Raw genomic sequence first — 16,431 nt, 5'->3', positions numbered from 1 at the left:
AGCAGCAAGACCATGGACAGCTCAGTGTGGGCAGGAACCGGGGAGCTAAGAAGGTGCTCCTGGCTGGCTGCTGGGACTGAGTAAGGACTGAGCCCAGGGAAGGCTACAGGTAGACAGTGTCTCCAGGGAGGAAGCCTGGGGGGTACACCACATATCAGGGCTGGGAGAAGGTAAAGACTGTCTACCCAGAAGGGATTTGTTCTGTTCCACGTACAGACAGTGTGTGAGACTCGGATGGAGGGCTGAGTCACTGAAGACCCACCGAAGAAACCATCAACCATGAGAGGTGGGTGCTGACCCCATTACGGATATAGAGAATATTTAAGAATCAGGGAAGTGTAATAATTATAAAATAGTTAAAGCCATTATATACAAGACTACATGTTATATATGTAGCAAAATTATTCATTTAGTGTATACTAGATCTGAAATCCTGGTCCTAGCTTGGGGCTGTTTAAATAACCACCTCCTCTGTATACAACTGAATGCTGAACTGTCCTGGTTTGTGTAGAATGAGTACTGATCCAGTCTAGTCCACAAAGATAAGTTTGTCTCAGTAAGTTCATCATGTTGCATACATTATGTTGTGCTGTCCTTACAGGGCTTGTCTATGACCTTTTCCTATCATAAATTGCACCATTTTAACAAAAAGTATATTTTAAAAACAGATTTAGTTAAATTGGTACAAATCCCTGTGTGCAAAATTAACTAACAAGCTTTAGTTAATGCTTTTTTAAGCACCACATAATTATCTTTGTCTACACTAGGTGCTATGTTTAAATATGTTATCTTGTGTAGTTAACCCTAGAAAGAACTACTGTGTTCTGCATGTATGACATATTTATTTGGCAGATGCAATCTGGTCAAGCCATTCCAGTGTTCTCATCAACAACGTTCAAAGCACATTATATGCATGACATATAAAGAAGAAACACTAAAAGCACATCTTCAGTATAATACTATATCTTGGTCTTTCTTGAAGGGGAAAATGTCCAGTATCTGACACTGATTTAAGAAGATAACGTTCAGATGAGAATATGTGGCCTGATACTATTCCCACTTATCTAACTGCGAACAGGAATGAGCCCTGAGAGAGCAGCATATCTTGCAAATATCTAAAGAAAGGTTAAAAAAAAAACTTTGATAAAAAGGAAAAAAATAACTTTAAATACTATCTTCAGCTACAAAACACTCATATGCAGCATCCCACAAGGCTCAATTATCTCCCCCATGTTATTCAACATCTTTATCAAATTGTTGGGAGAGCTGATGAGACAAGATGGACCGAAGTGCCAACAGTATATAGATTATATCCAGCTTTACAACTCCTTTATACAAAAATAAAGTGCACCATCTCCCAGATTTCTTACTGCAAGATTCGGGTGATCCTGTTAGGAAGACAGAAGATCCTTGAAGAACCTGCTTCCCATATAACATCCCAAACTACAGAAGGCATCTCTTCTCAGAATATGAATGCAGTCTTCAGCATCTTGAAGGGGTCCTTTTAAACTCTTAAATGCTACTGGATGCTCAAACAACCATGGTGCCAAAAATCATCCACTTCCATCTGCTATTCGCAAGAAGTCAGTGCTCTAATCCCATGAAACTCTGAACTGGACACAGTGATTCGTGCATCCATGACCTCCAGAGTTACTACAAATTCTCTGCCCTGATACGAAAATCTCTCCATGGGATTGGCCCCAGCAACCTGAGAGATCCTCTCTCCCTCTACGATCATCATCTCCCACTACAGCTATGTTCCACCAGAACAATTCACTGTCAACCAATAGGGGGAGACTTATGAGTGCAGAATACCAAATTTTCACAGGTGCTAGACAGAGTATGGAATACATTCCTTCAAAAAAAAAAATAACCTCAGGTATCACTTCCAGAACTAATTGCAAAATTATTTTCTTGTATGGTGCCTTTATTTAATAATGTCTTCACACATGTGGCAACACACCCATTTACTCACAAACAAAAATCATAGAAACTAGTCAAGTTATTTCTCCTATAGGTTGGGAAGGTAGAAAGAAAGATTATTATTGCAATTCCTACTTTTAAATATTTGGGAAGTGCTCCAATACTATAGTGATGGGGACACATAAAACAAATAACATAGCTTTTGCTTTTTCCTATTAAAAAATTTCAGGGAGAATAGACTTTTCAGTATTCTCTTTGTTTCTTATCAAGGGGTAGCCGTGTTAGTCTGTATCTACAAAAACAACAAGGAGTCTGGTGGCACCTTAAAGACTAACAGATGCATCTGAAGAAGTGAGGCTTTTACCCACGGAAGCTTATGCCCAAATAAATCTGTTAGTCTTTAAGGTGCCACCAGACTCCTTGTTGTCTTTGTTTCTTAGTTGCTTTCTACAGCACTCGGCAAGCAGATGACCAGGGATTTGTACTCCTTGTACATTGGCACATACCTTTTCTTTCCAGTCACACACCATCTGAGGAAGTAATAAAGTCACATCTTATCTTTAGCTCATGCTAATAAACTTTTTTTTTAAAGGGGGGTGTTTATCTCTTGAAAACTGGGCACATACAACTAGTGTTGTGGGTACCAGACTTTTGTGACTGAGTTTCTCTGCTCCCACCACCTCCTCAGATTCTACCTGTATTCTAGAAGCATTTTTAGAAGGGATGTTACTTCATTATATAAATTGCACTTTTCTACAAAGAAAGATTTTGCTGGGAGATGAGGTTTGGAAAGTAAGAATGTGGCACTGGTGCTGTTCTTTACTAGCAAACTAAAGAAAAATGGCCCAATTTATCCTTGATATTTAACTAAGGACCATATAATATGACCCCCCTCCCATTCCCCACCAGCACCAGCGGGACAACAGAGGAATCTCCTGCTCTTCAGCCCCAGGAAGCCAACAGTGGAAAATCACAGAAAAGTAATAATGTACTTCATTACCACAAATACCACAACAATACCACAACTCAGCAGCAATTTTTTGACAATCATCCTGAAATTCCAGCAGGGACTTAACTATAGTACAATTAGAGGTATCCTCAGACTTTTTATATTTTCAAGTACTGTTTTTGATTACACTTTAGGTCATATCTTGATACAGATTTATGTGCAGAACTCCCAGTAAAGTCAGTTGACATTTTGTGCAAAAATCAACAATAGGATATGGTTTTCAGAAATATAACATGCAAATAGTAGAAATAATATAGAAGAATGTTACCTTTAAATTTCCACAAATGGGAATGGAAGTTGTGTCTGGATCAGTGCCACTGGATACTACTCTATACATTTTAGTAATAATAATAAAAAAATAGGCTCTACACTGGTACTATCCTTCCCGTATTTAAATATGAAAATTTCTAAAAGAAAATATGCAGTGTTGTTGTAGCCATGGTGGTCCCAGGATATTAGAGTGAAAAAGTGGGTGAGGTAATATCTTTTATTGGACCAACTTCTGTTGGTGAGAGACAAGCTTTTGAGCTTACACACATGAAGAGACCAGAAGAGCTCTGTGTACGCTCAAAAGCTTCTCTCTCACTGACAAAAGTTGGTCCAATAAAAAAAGACTCTCACCCACCTGGTTTCTCAAAGAAAATATGTAATACTATGAAGTCTGGTACATTTCAGGTGGCAAAGCAATGTGTTCTCCTCTATTACACAAAAATATTTGTATGCAGTGCTAAGCTAGCCACTTCCCACTCATCTTTCAAATTGTGTATTAAACATTTTTACTTTTTCAAAACTAAAAACAAGACTTTATTGGCTATTTTGTTTTGCTAAATTCTGTGCTCTTGATTGAGTCGAGAAATGTCAGCACACCCAAAACCCTCTAGCATAGAAGTATAACTCCTATCAGTCAAACCCTGTTTAATCTCTTGCATAAAAATCGCATATTCAGTCTTTATCTAGAGAAGGATAAATTTCAGCCTTGCTAATTTGGAACAATAAGTATCTCTAACTGTTTACTATATAAATGTTTTCATAACTCCTTTGTTTCCCCTCCCCTCTGCAATAAACAGAATGTTTTTATTTTGTGGCTCAGTCCTTAGAATGTACCTTTTTTAAACAGAAAAACTTGCTTAATGCATTAATAGAAATGTAGAACCCTGAGTTACTGATTCTCATACATGCTGCAGTTTGCTTGTCAAAGGGGTATGTAACATGTACCAATTTAAAATTCGCTTTTGTCTAAAAAGCAGAAATACCTTTTGGAATTCCACATTAAATATTGTCCAAGTGCAAAAGCAAGGAAACATACAGTTAATCAATTCCCTTTTCTCCACAAATATCACTAAATGAAAAAGTGTTAATGCAATAGTAATACTATATAGTTTAGACTGCAAAAAAGGAGCAGCTGTGCTGGCTTCTGACGTTGAAAGCCAGCCCCACAGAGTGGAGGTAAAAGCCTTTCCACCCTATTCCCTGCACAGTATAGAAGGCTGCTGGAGCAGCCATCAAAAAATGCAGAAGGAGGTCTAATGTCTGTAGACACTTTCAGTGACTGAACTAGAGGCACCAGCTCACAGGCATTTTTCCCATTTTCCCCACACTTAGCCTGAATCTATGACAGGGAAAGGTGATTGAGGATACATTGGCCTGATCCTTTGGTCCAGCCAAGGAGTGTTTTAGTACAGAACCCAAGTGGGGAAAAAAGGTGGTTGTATACCACCTCTGCCCTCTTCTTAATGCTGGAGCATAGCTCAGCTACCGGCACAAATCAGAGCCTGTCTAACTTATGCCAACTTATAACAGTGGGGTTGTTACATCAGCTATAGGTTGCCAGAGTGAAGCTCACTTTAGCCACATTCCATCTGAACTCCTATTTGGGGGTTAGGATCTGGCCCATTGGATCAACATGGAAGGCAAAAGAGGAGGGAGATGACATTGAGGGGAAAACGTTCAAAAAAAAAAAAAAAGAAAACAACAACGAGACATGTACCTTTGACATTTTGCTTATATCATCTCTATTACTAGGTTTATGTCTTGTCTGTTTAAATTGTAAATTCTTCAAGGCACCATGGCTCCCTGTGTGCAGCAAGTAGCACAAGCAGACTGTGATCCTGAGTGGAGCCTTTGGTCACTACTGCAATACAAATATAAAATAATGCAAAAATTTAATTCACTAATTTGCACAAAGTATACATTTTGCAGTACACAATTTAAAATAAAGAATAATACATCATGCTGAAACAAATAGGAACAGTTGTTCTGCATAAGTAAACAGCAGCTGAGTTATGACTGCTTTTGCATTTCTTGACTTTGCAATTTTAAACTTGAGTTATGAGGACTGAAAAGTCCGCCTTACAGTGACAGACAAACTCAATTTATTTAGCTTATCAAATAAAAGATTAAGAGATCACTTGATTACAATCCATGTACCTAGTCTGGGAGAAGATTCCTTTTAAATAGAGGGTTCTTCAACCTACCAGACAAAGGCATAAACAAGAGCCAATGGCTGGAAGTCAAATGAGACAAATTCAAACTAGAAATGAGGTGCAGATTTTTAACAGTGAGAAGAATTTTATGAAGGGATGTGGTGCAAACAGTAATTGTTCATTCTCTATCACTGCATTCAATCTTAATATCAGAACTGGATGTCTTTCCAGAAGATATCTGGACTCGCAGAAACAATCCTCAAACCATGCAAAGGGCCAGCTTCCTCCAGGACAAAACTGACTTCCTCCACAAACTCTGCAACATTAACAATCTTCCTCAGAACACCATCCTTGTCACCTTGGATGTCATTTTCCTATACACCAACATCCCTCACAATGGTGGCATAGCTGCCTGCCTCAATATTTACAAGACAATGGACAACCCTCAGATATCCACTTCAAACTCATCCACTGCATCCTTACCCATAATAATTTTACATTCAATAACAAACACTTTGTCCAAACCATGGGAACTGCCATGAGTACTGGGATGGCTCCCCAGTATGCCAATCTCTTCATGGGCCATCTTGAAGAAGAATTTCTAGACAAGCACACCACAAAACCAAGGATATACCTGAGCTACATCAATGCTATTTTCATCCTCTAGACAGGTGACTTAAATTCCCTCACAGATTTTCACCACAATTTCAACCACCACCTGTCCATTAAATTCTCTCTCGAACACTCCCATGCTAGCATCAACTTCCTGGATACCACAACCAGCTTCAGCAATGGAACCCAACAGAAAACAATATACAAGAAACTCACAGATCACCACACCTACCTTCATAGATCCAGTAACCTCCCCAAATACATCACAAAATTTATCATCTACAGATAGGCACTCATATCACAGGATTTGCTCAGAGGAAAAAGTCCAGGATACATGCTCAAAACTACCTTCACCAAACAAGGACACTCCACCAGAGAAGTAGATTGCATCATGGAATGGGCCACCTAAATACCCCAAGTGAACTTGCTTCAATACAGAAATAACAACCCCTCCAACCACACACTCCTAGTTGTCACCTATCACCCAACACTGGAATCCATACTGGGTACCATCAAACAACTTCAACCCATACTTGATGGGGACCTCATCCATAAAGAAGTCTTTCCTGAACCCCCTATTCTGGCCTTCAAACAATCCCCCAACCTCTCCAAGCTCATCGTCAGAAGCATGCTCCTACATACCAGGACACATCAACTCAAAGCAGCACCAGACCCTGCTAGAAGAACAGATGCAAAACCTGCAGACATATCTCGATTGCTACAATGATCAACACACCTTTCAAGATCTATGGGTCCTACATATGCCTATCGCAACATATGGTGTACCTCATCCAGTGCACTAAATGCCCCAATAATAAGTATGTGTAGGGTTACCATACGTCCTCTTTTTCCCGGACATGTCCGGCTTTTCGGCACTCAAACCCCCGTCCGGGGGGAATTGCCAAAAAGCCGAACATGTCCGGGAAAATGGCAGCTCTGCTCCTCCCCGACTCTTCGGCTCTGTTTAAGAGCCGGGCTGCCCGAGCACTACCGGCTTCGGGCAGCCCCATGCCTCCAGACCCTGCGCCGCCGGAGCCCGGGAGGGGAAGTGCCCGGCCGGCGGCTGGGGTCCGGAGGCAAGGGGGCTGGCCGAAGCCGGTAGCGCTCAGGCAGCCTGGCTCTTAAACAGAGCCGAAGAGTCGGGGAGGAGCAGAGCCGCCGCGCCGGGAGGGTTTGCCGGGAGGCTCTGCTCCTCTTCGGCTCTGTTTAAGAGCCGGGCTGCCCGAGTGCTACCGGCTTCCAGCAGCCCCCCTGCCTCCAGACCCTGCGCCCCCAGCCGGGCACTTCCCCGCCCGGGCTCCGGCGGCGCAGGGTCTGGAGGCACGGGGGCTGCTGGAAGCCGGTAGCGCTCGGGCAGCCCGGCTCTTAAACAGAGCCGAAGAGGAGCAGAGCCTCCCGGCGCGGTGGCTCTGTGTAACTGACATGGTGTCAGTTACACAGAGCCCAAGAGGAGCAGAGCCTCCAGCCGCAGCGTCTCTGCTCCTCTTCGGCTCTGTGTAACTGACACACAGTGTCAGTTACACAGAGCCACCGCGCCGGGAGGCTCTGCTCCTCTTCGGCTCTGTTTAAGAGCCGGGCTGCCCGAGCGCTACCGGCTTTGGGCAGCCCCCGTGCCTCCAGACCCTGCGCCGCCGGAGCCCGGGAGGGGAAGTGCCCGGCTGGGGGCGCAGGCTCCGGAGACATAGGGGCTGCCCAAAGCCCGAGCGCTACCGGCTTCACGGTTTGCTGGGCAGCCTCCAGACCCTGCGCCCCCGGCTGGGCGCTTCCCCTCCCGGGCTCCAGCTGCGCTGGGGAAGCGCCGGCTGGGGGCGCAGGGTCTGGGGGCTGCCCGGCAAACCCTGAAGCCGGTAGCACTGGGGCAGCCCTTTCCCCCTGGCTGGGAGTGGAAGGGAGGAGGGGGCGGAGTTAGGGTGGGGAAGGGGCAGGGTTGGGGCGGGGCTAGGGTGGGGAAATGGGCAGGGCCAGGGCCCGTGGAGGGTCCTCTTTTTTTATTTTTGAGATATGGTAAACCTAGTGGTGAGGTACAGACGTACATACAGACTCAGGTACACACACAAACATACAGGCACATGATCACTCACACACTGACGTGCAGGCACACGTGGCTGGGTACACACACACACACATGGTCAGTTACACAGATGTACATACACACCTGGCTGGGTGTGCGCACACATAGAGACACAGTGTCAGGATGCGCCCGGCCCCAGCCTGTTTGTTGCTCCCTTCCAGCCCATGCGGGAGCAAATCGCAACCTCAGCATGAGTCAGCAACACGAGGTCGTTGCAAAAAAAGCAAATGCAATTGTAGGTTGCATTAGCCGAGGCAGCGCCTGCAAGTCACGGGAGGTGACAGTACCACTGTGCCGGCGCTGGTTAGGCCTCAGCTGGAGAACTGGGTCCAGTTTTGGTCACTGCTGTAGAGAAAGGATCTGGAGGTGAGCGCCAGAGAGGACCAGAGGGCTGGAACGCAGCTATAGGAGCAAAGGCTGAAGGACCCGGGTGTGTTTAGTTTGGAAAAGGGGAGATTAAGTGGGGACATGAGAGTGGCCGGTCTTCAGATACTTGACAGGCTGCCCTAAAAAAGCTGGCGGAAACTTGTTCTCTCTGGCCCCAGAGGGCAGGACGAGAGGCGACGGGCTCAGACTACGTAGGGTTACCATACTTCCGGATTTTCCCAGACATGTCCGGCTTTTTGGGCCTCAAATCCCCGTCCGGGAGGAAATCCCAAAAAGCCGGACATGTCCGGGAAAATAGGGAGGGAGGGACCGGTGGTGCTCGGCTGGGGGCCGGAGCCGCTGGGGCCGGCAGTGCTCGGCTGGAGCCGCTGGGGCCGGCGGTGCAGGGCCAGAGCCCGGGCCCGGGGCCGGCGGTGCTCGGCCGGGGCCGGAGCTGGCAGGGCTGGAGCCGGCGGTGCGGAGCCCGACGGTGTTCGGCCGGGGGCCGGGCTGGGACTGGCAGTGCGGAGCTGGGGCTGGCGGTGCTCGGCCGGGGGCCGGCGGTTCGGGGCTGGGGCCCAGGGTGCTCGGCCAGGGGCCGGGGCCGGGGCCGGCAGGGCTGGAGCCGGCGGTGCGGGGCCCGACGGTGTTCGGCCGGGGGCCGGGCTGGGACTGGCAGTGCGGAGCTGGGGGCCGGGGCCGGCGGTGCTCGGCCGGGGCTGGAGCCGCCGGGGCCGGAGCCGGCGGTGCGGGGCCCGACGGTTTTCGGCCGGGGGCCAGGCTGGGGCCGGCGGTGCTCGACCGGGGGGCCGGGGCCAGGCCTGGGGTGCTCGGCCAGGGGTGCTGGGCCGGGGCCGGGCCGGGGGTGCTCGGCCGGGGGCGGTGGTGGCCGGGGGCGGGGGCCGGTGGTGCGGGGCCAAGTGGTACTCGGCCGGGGGCGATGGTGCTCGGGGCCGGGGTCGGGGGCCAGTGCCCCAGGGCCCGAGCCAAGCTGGGCGGGAGATGCCGGGGCCAGAGTCGCTCGGCCGGGGGGGCCGGACTGGGCTGCGCCTCCTCATGCTCCCCCGCCCCAGCTTGCCTGCTACTTCAGGTTTCCCGCGAATCAAATGTTCGCGGGAAGCAGGGGAGGGGGAGGGGCAGGGGACGAAGCATCCAGGGGAGGGGGCGGGGAAGGGGCGGAGTTGGGGCGGGGCCGGGGCCCGTGGAGTGTCCTCCTTTTGGACACTTAAAATATGGTAACCCTAAGTATGTGGATGAAACCAATCACTGTGCACTTGAATGAACTCAGATAGGAAAATGAGAAAAGACAAAAACACAGAGATTACTTTATATTTGATCTATCAGTCCTCATATTCAAAGGAAACCTGCACAACACTTTCAAAAGATGAACTGGAAGCTTAAACTCCTAACTTTGCCAGACACTAAAAAATCATGGACTGAATAGAGACACTGGATTTATGTATCAGAGGGGTAGCCATGTTAGTCTGAATCTGTAAAAAGCAACAGAGGGTCCTGTGGCATCTTTGAGACTAACAATTACTTGCATCTGAAGAAGTGAGGTTCTTACCCACGAAAGCTTATGCTCCCAATACTTCTGTTAGTCTCAAAGGTGTCACAGGACCCTCTGTTGCTTTTTACTGGATTTATGGTTTATTATAACAACCTATAACCCACTAACAACCCTCTCTTTCTTTCCCCCCAGGACTGGAAGGGTGTTAATGGGCCACTTCACCTTGAATGGTCCCTTGAAATATGTGTTAACTACTTGCACTATGAAAGGTTTCAGAGTAGCAGCCGTGTTAGTCTGTATCCGCAAAAAGAAGAACAGGAGGACTTGTGGCACCTTAGAGACTAATACATTTATTAGAGCACAAGCTTTCGTGGACTACAGCCCAAGAAGAAGTGGGCTGTAGTCCACGAAAGCTTATGCTCTAATAAATTTGTTAGTCTCTAAGGTGCCACAAGTCCTCCTGTTCTTCTACTTGCACTAAGCAATCTGTTCCACCTTATATTTAGCTGTGATTCTCTGAATAAGTTTTCCAGGCCTAAAGGATAACTTTGTGTAAGCTCAAAAGCTTGTCTCTCTCACTAACAGAAGTTGGTCCAACAAAAGATATTACCTCTTCCACCTTGTCTCTCTAATGTCCCAGGACTGACATGGCTACAAGAACACTGCATTTCCAAAAGATAACTTCTGGTTGAACAAAAGTATATTGGGTATGATGCAGAAATTACCAGATGAATTTCTATGGCCTGTGTCATGCAGGAGGTCAGAAAGTGATTGTAATAGTCCCTTAAAATCTATGAGTTTTACTACCTGTGTCGAACTGATTAGACAGCTCATTTACACTTTGATTAGATTTAGAAATCTTTCTAAAATAATTTCCAAAGTTATCATTGGATCATCACTGTCTAAAACAGCCTCTCTGAGATGCCAGGGGGAATTTTATTTCCCCAATAGAAGTTCCTTTGATATGTTATTTGCCTCAACAAAGTATTAGAATTGTTTGAGAGTATCAACAAGTATGTGGATAAGGGTGATGCAGTTGATACAGTATACTTGGATTCCCAGAAAGCCTTTGACAAGGTTCCTAAACAAAAGCTCTTAAGGATACTAAGTAGTCATAGGATAACAGGAAAGCTCCTCTCATGGATCAGTCACTGGTTAAAAGATAGGAAACAAAGGATAAGAATAAATGGTCAGTTTTCATGAAGAGAGGTAAACAGCGGCATCAATATTGGGATCTGTGTTGTTCAACATATTCATTAATTATTTGGATAAGGGAGTATGTGACACTGCACCCCATATTCGTCATAGTAATATTATTATAATATGGTTATGGCATAATTATGATGCATTTTGTACAAGATACGTCATGTGAGGTGTCATTGGAAAAGTTATGATTTGCTGAACGATTTCCCAATGTGTATGCATGTATCATTTTTGTATCTGAAGTTATGAATATAGACTATGCATCTGTATTTCAAATGTAGTTTCACCTGGGTAACCCCCACTACACAAGCTGCTTTCAGTCTAAATAGCAGGTTGTAAAGGGCCTGTTCGGGGTAACAGGCCATTAGAAAGAACAATAGGTCTTCCAAGAAGCTTATCTCCCACCTGGCGAGCATTCCTGAAAACACTACAGGCAGCCTGTGAGTGATGGCTGCTATGACTCTGCAAGGACATGTGGCCACATGATGCTGGACTCCATCTTGGGATGTCAGTATTTTTCAGAAGTGAAAGTAAGCTGGTCCGGTCCGGTCCAAAGACTGAACTGGGGGAAGTGCTGGACCCAGGTAAATGGATTTCTAGCCTGTATACAAAACACCTCGGTATTCCAAGATGTAAAGCAAGTGCAGCCTGCTTCTTAAGAATCTGCAGCCTGTTTATATCATCTCTTAGGGTGACAATCTGCTAATGCATATCCAATCTATTTAGTATATTAAACGTAGCTTGTGTTTTTTTGTTTATTTGCTAGGTAATCTGCTTTGGTCTGTTTGCTATCCCTTATAGATCACTTAAAATCTGCCTTCTGTAGTTAATAAACTTGTTTTTGTTTTAATCTAAACCAATAAGCTTTGACTGGAGTGCTTGGGGAAAATCTCTGCTTGATTACCACAAGTATGTATTGTTCTCCTCACAGAGAGAGAGAGGTGGACCGGGTATTAAGCCCATATACTGGCCAGATTTGACCAGGGCATGACGGTACTGCTCTGGGGTCCCAGGCTGGGAAGTTGGTGATTAGAGAGGCTGCATGTAACTACGGCTGGGTGTGTCCCTACCTACATGAATGCTGGTGAAAGTGCAGGCTGGTGGGCTTTGCAGCTTTTCACAGCAGTACAGTGTGAGAGGGAGCCCAGGCTGGTGGGTCAGAGAGCTCAGTGGTACCCCAATTTTAGGTGGCACCCTGGGGGGAACCTGTCACAGAGTGAATGGCAAAGTGGAAATTTTTGCAGATGATACAAAATTACTCAAGATTGTTAAGTCCAGAGCTGACTGAGAAGAGTTACATACAAAATGCCTCGGAAGGAGTACTGCGGAAAGGGATCTGGGGATCATAGTGGATCACAAGCTAAATATGAGTCAACAGTGTAACGCTGTTGCAAAAAAAGCAAGCACCATTCTGGAATGTATTAGCAGGAGTATTCTAAGTAAGATACGAGAAGTAATTCTTCCGCTCTACTCTGCGCTGATTAGGCCTAAACTGGAGTATTGTGTCCAATTCTGGGCGCCACATTTCAGGAACGATATGGACAAACTGGAAAAAGTCCAGAGAAGAGCAACAAAAATGATTAAAGGTCTAGAAAACATGACCTATGAGGGAAGATTGAAAAAATTGGGATAGTAGTCTGGAGAAGACAAGACTGAGAGGTAGGGTGACCAGATCACAAGAGTGAAATATCAGGACACGTTGGGCGAGCGGGGGTGAGGGAGAGGATGACAACGACAGACACAGGTGCACAGACCCATGAGGGGGGCCCTAGGAAGCTCCGAGAGGGGGCCCTAGGAAGCTGCGAGAAGTGTTGTACGGCCCCTGCTGCAGCCCGCACCACAAGCCACAGGGCAAGGACACCTACTGAATTCAATGAGAATTTTGCATGTGAATTGATGTACCTAGTTCTGAGATTATAAAGCCAGAAGGGATCCGGTGATCACCTGGTCTCACCGCCTGTATAGCACAGACACAGAACTTTCCCAAAATAATTCCTAGAGGATAGCTTTTAGAAAAACACCATGACCCTTAGTATATTGTTAATCATTAATTACTCTCACCATTGAAAAGGTATGCCTTATATCCAGTCTGAATTTGTCTAGCTGCAACTTTCAACCGTTGGCTCATGCTCTACCTTTTTCTGCTAGACTGAAGTGCCCATTATTAACTATTTGTTCCCCATTTAGATACTTACAGTCTATAACCAAGTCACTTCTTAACCTTCTTTTTGTTAAGCTAAATAGATTGAGGTCCTTGAGTCGATCACTATAAGGCATGTTTTATAATCCTTTAAATCAGTCTTGTGACTCTTCTCTGAACACTCTCCAATTTATCAATATCCTTCTTAAATTGTGCACACCAGAACTGGACACAGTATTCCAGCAGTGGTTGCACCAGTGCCAAATATAGAGATAAAATAACCTCTCTACTCCTGCTTGAGATTCCCCTATTTAGGCATCCGGTCACCCTATTTCTGTATGCATTTCCCCAGGTTTTTTTGTAAAAAATCAAAACTGAACTGCCCCAGAAATTCTGTCATATGGAATCATTGTGAAACTCGCATGGCTCCAACCCTGCTGATGAATCTTTAGATCCACTGCACAGACTTCTGCCACTTGAGCTAATGGAGTAAGTGATGGCAGAGGCAGTAGGTTGTCATCCTATATGTGATAGATCAGCTCTATAGGGGGATGAGACACTTTTTTGCCACTGGGTTTCACAGATATCTGCTGACAAAAGAGGAACTGTGAAACTCAGGAATCCTGGGTCTATTCCAGGCTCCTGAACGGAGTGGTCTCTAGTAGTCAAAGACCCTTCTTCCCCATCCCCTCCAGTCTATGTCTATCCTATTGCTGTCTAACCTGCCCCATCTCCTCATCTGATTTCAACTGCCCCCCACTATCGCTCTGGATTCCTTGTCCCAGTTTCCTGGTCCTGTCTCACTCTCCTCTCTCCCCGCCCCCATCCCTCAGATGGGATGTTCATTCCAGATTGGCAAAATTATAAGGCTTCCCAACATTTCAACACTTCCCATTCTAAATTTTCGGTTGCTTAACTATAGGCTAGCTCTGCCTACAACAAAGCATATTCAGAACCTCTGATTAAAGGGATTATAAGTGTAGCAACCTCCATCATAGCTAGTCACCAAAGACTGAACCCGAGCCATCCAGACTTAAAAGCATGAGTTTCTACTACTTGAGTGCAAGATAAAACTCCCTTAGCTGGTAGCTATACCGTTATCCTCTAAAAATCCACCAGAGGAGGGCACAAAACACATGTTGGACAGTGAATTACAAAGTGCCAAATATTATTATTAGACCTGCAATACTTTTCACAATGAACATCAGCAGGAGATAAACTGGGAGTTTAAGAATATTTGAAAAACAATTTTAGAATAACATTCAGTGCTGTGGTTTAAAAGGAAAAAAAACTGTTAAAACTCATAACTTAGCAGCATTTGGAAAAAAAAAAACTTCTAGGAGCTATGGGATACAAGTTAAGAATGTTGAAACAGGAAGATGTTATGCTTAGTTACCACTTGGGCAAGGCGGCGTGCTATGTAATACTTGCAAGATTTCACTGTAATGTTTTACAATATATAGCAGCGCAATGCTGATTCCATTGATATTGTTGAGCAATTTATGCTGATTTTATTTCAGCCCACATCTTAATAGTTTTGAATACTGTAGATCACAATTTTCAACTCAGTTGGTCTGAACATGCAGAGCTTTAAAACTTCTATGCTCTAAACTGTATATTAACTACAGTTTTATAAACCTGCATGTCAGAGAACTGTGTGCCACTACTACTAGACAGTGGCACAAGGCAATTCAGTGTGAATCACAGAAATGTAGGACTGGAAGGGACATCAACAGGTCATCTAGTCAAACCCCTGCACTGAGGCAGGACTGAGTAATAACAACTAGACCATCCTTGACAGGTGTTTGTCTAACCTCTTAAACTCCAATGACTGCTATTCCATAACCTCTCTAGGTAATCTGTCCAGTGCTTAACTACCTTTACAGTTAGGAAGTTTTTCCTAATGTCTAACCTAAATCTCCTTTGCTACAATTTAAGCCCATTGCTTCTTTTTCCTGCATGTCCTGAGTGGGATGGGGGTGGGTCCAGGCAGTGGGATTGGGGGGAGGGAGATCAAGGGAGTCGGTGGGTGCGTGGGGATGGACCGGAGGAAGCAGGGTGGAGGAACTGAGGGGGACAGGACTGGGACTGGGGGAGTCGGGGGGGGGGGCTGAGGGGAGCATGAATGGGACAGGGTAGAGAGCCGTGTAGAGTGGGGTGGGGGAGACAGTGGGGCTGGGCTGGGGAGGGTCGGGAGATTGGGGAGAGGGACAGGGTCTGGAGGGGATGAGACAGAGTGGAGCAGGACTGGAATGGGGGGAAGTTGAGGGGTGGGACAGCAAGGGGAGCGATGGGGGTGGGATGACAGGGGAGGCTGAAGAAGAGATTTGGGGTAGGGGAAGGCTGAGAGCAGTGGGTTGGAGGGAGCAGGGGGACTGTGGGGGAGGCTGTTGGAACGGGGGCAGGGACTGAGGGCAGTGGGTTCGGGGTGGGAGGTACAGGGGGGATTGTGTGGGAGGCTGAGGGAACAGGCTCAGGGTGGGGGCTGAGGGCAGTGGGTCGGGTCTACACTGGCACCTCTCAGCATTGCTGTGCCAGGCGGCAGACCTGCACCAGCACTACCCTGGCGAAGGAAGAGTCCTCAGTGGAAATGCAGACTTCATGACACAGACCCTCCTTGTCACTTCAAACCTGGCGCTGCTCTGGTCAGTCGCTAGGCTCTTGTCACTTTCAAACCCATGCAGGGTATCTAGCTCTTTTTCAGTTCTCAGGTTAAGAAAAGCCTCTGCATTTTGTGAGGGCTTCAGCATTCACTTTCCTACTTGACAAACTGTCTGCCTGACACATTGCTTCCAGGGCATTCATCTTTATTCATTATTGGCAGGTCCATCAGATTAACAAGCAACACAGGGGGAAGCAACACAATGGTGTCATGGATTTTTAATTTTTCAAAGCACTTTGGCCTCAACAGGGATAACAGCAAAACTGGACAGAGCAGATGGGTGTCAGGATGGGTTTGGGTATTTTTTTTTTTAAGTGAAAATGTTTCGGTCTGAGCAAAGGCTGCAAACTTCCCTTTGGAAACCTCTGCTGATCTTTTGCCCCAGGGGCTAACGACAGCCTGGAATCCGAGACAGATTTCCACATCTATGCAGGGTGAGATGATCGGGGGGGGGGAGGGGGGGAAGACTGTGGGGGAGGCAGAGGGAACAGGGTCAGGGGGGCTGAGGGCAG

At 46.3% G+C, this 16,431-nt stretch overlaps 1 protein-coding gene across 3 annotated transcripts in view; it reads right to left on the bottom strand.

Annotated features, from left to right (window-relative positions):
- Positions 1-16,431, bottom strand: part of WDR17 (WD repeat domain 17) — a 107,144-nt gene that overhangs the window by 88,432 nt on the left and 2,281 nt on the right. For 2 of the 3 annotated variants that reach the window (XM_005304183.4, XM_065596681.1), the window contains exon 2: positions 4,920-5,063. The exons of the other annotated variant lie outside the window; for it this stretch is intronic. In XM_005304183.4, coding sequence (XP_005304240.1) covers positions 4,920-4,928 — 9 coding nt within the window. In that variant the 5' untranslated portion in view covers positions 4,929-5,063. The remainder of the gene's footprint in view (positions 1-4,919; positions 5,064-16,431) is intronic. 3 annotated transcript variants of the gene reach the window in all.

This window comes from Chrysemys picta, chromosome 5, assembly GCF_011386835.1.
Source record: "Chrysemys picta bellii isolate R12L10 chromosome 5, ASM1138683v2, whole genome shotgun sequence".
Lineage (NCBI taxonomy): Eukaryota > Metazoa > Chordata > Testudines > Emydidae > Chrysemys > Chrysemys picta.
Note: the sequence above shows the minus strand (reverse complement) of the source record. Positions and strands in the feature narration are given on the sequence as shown.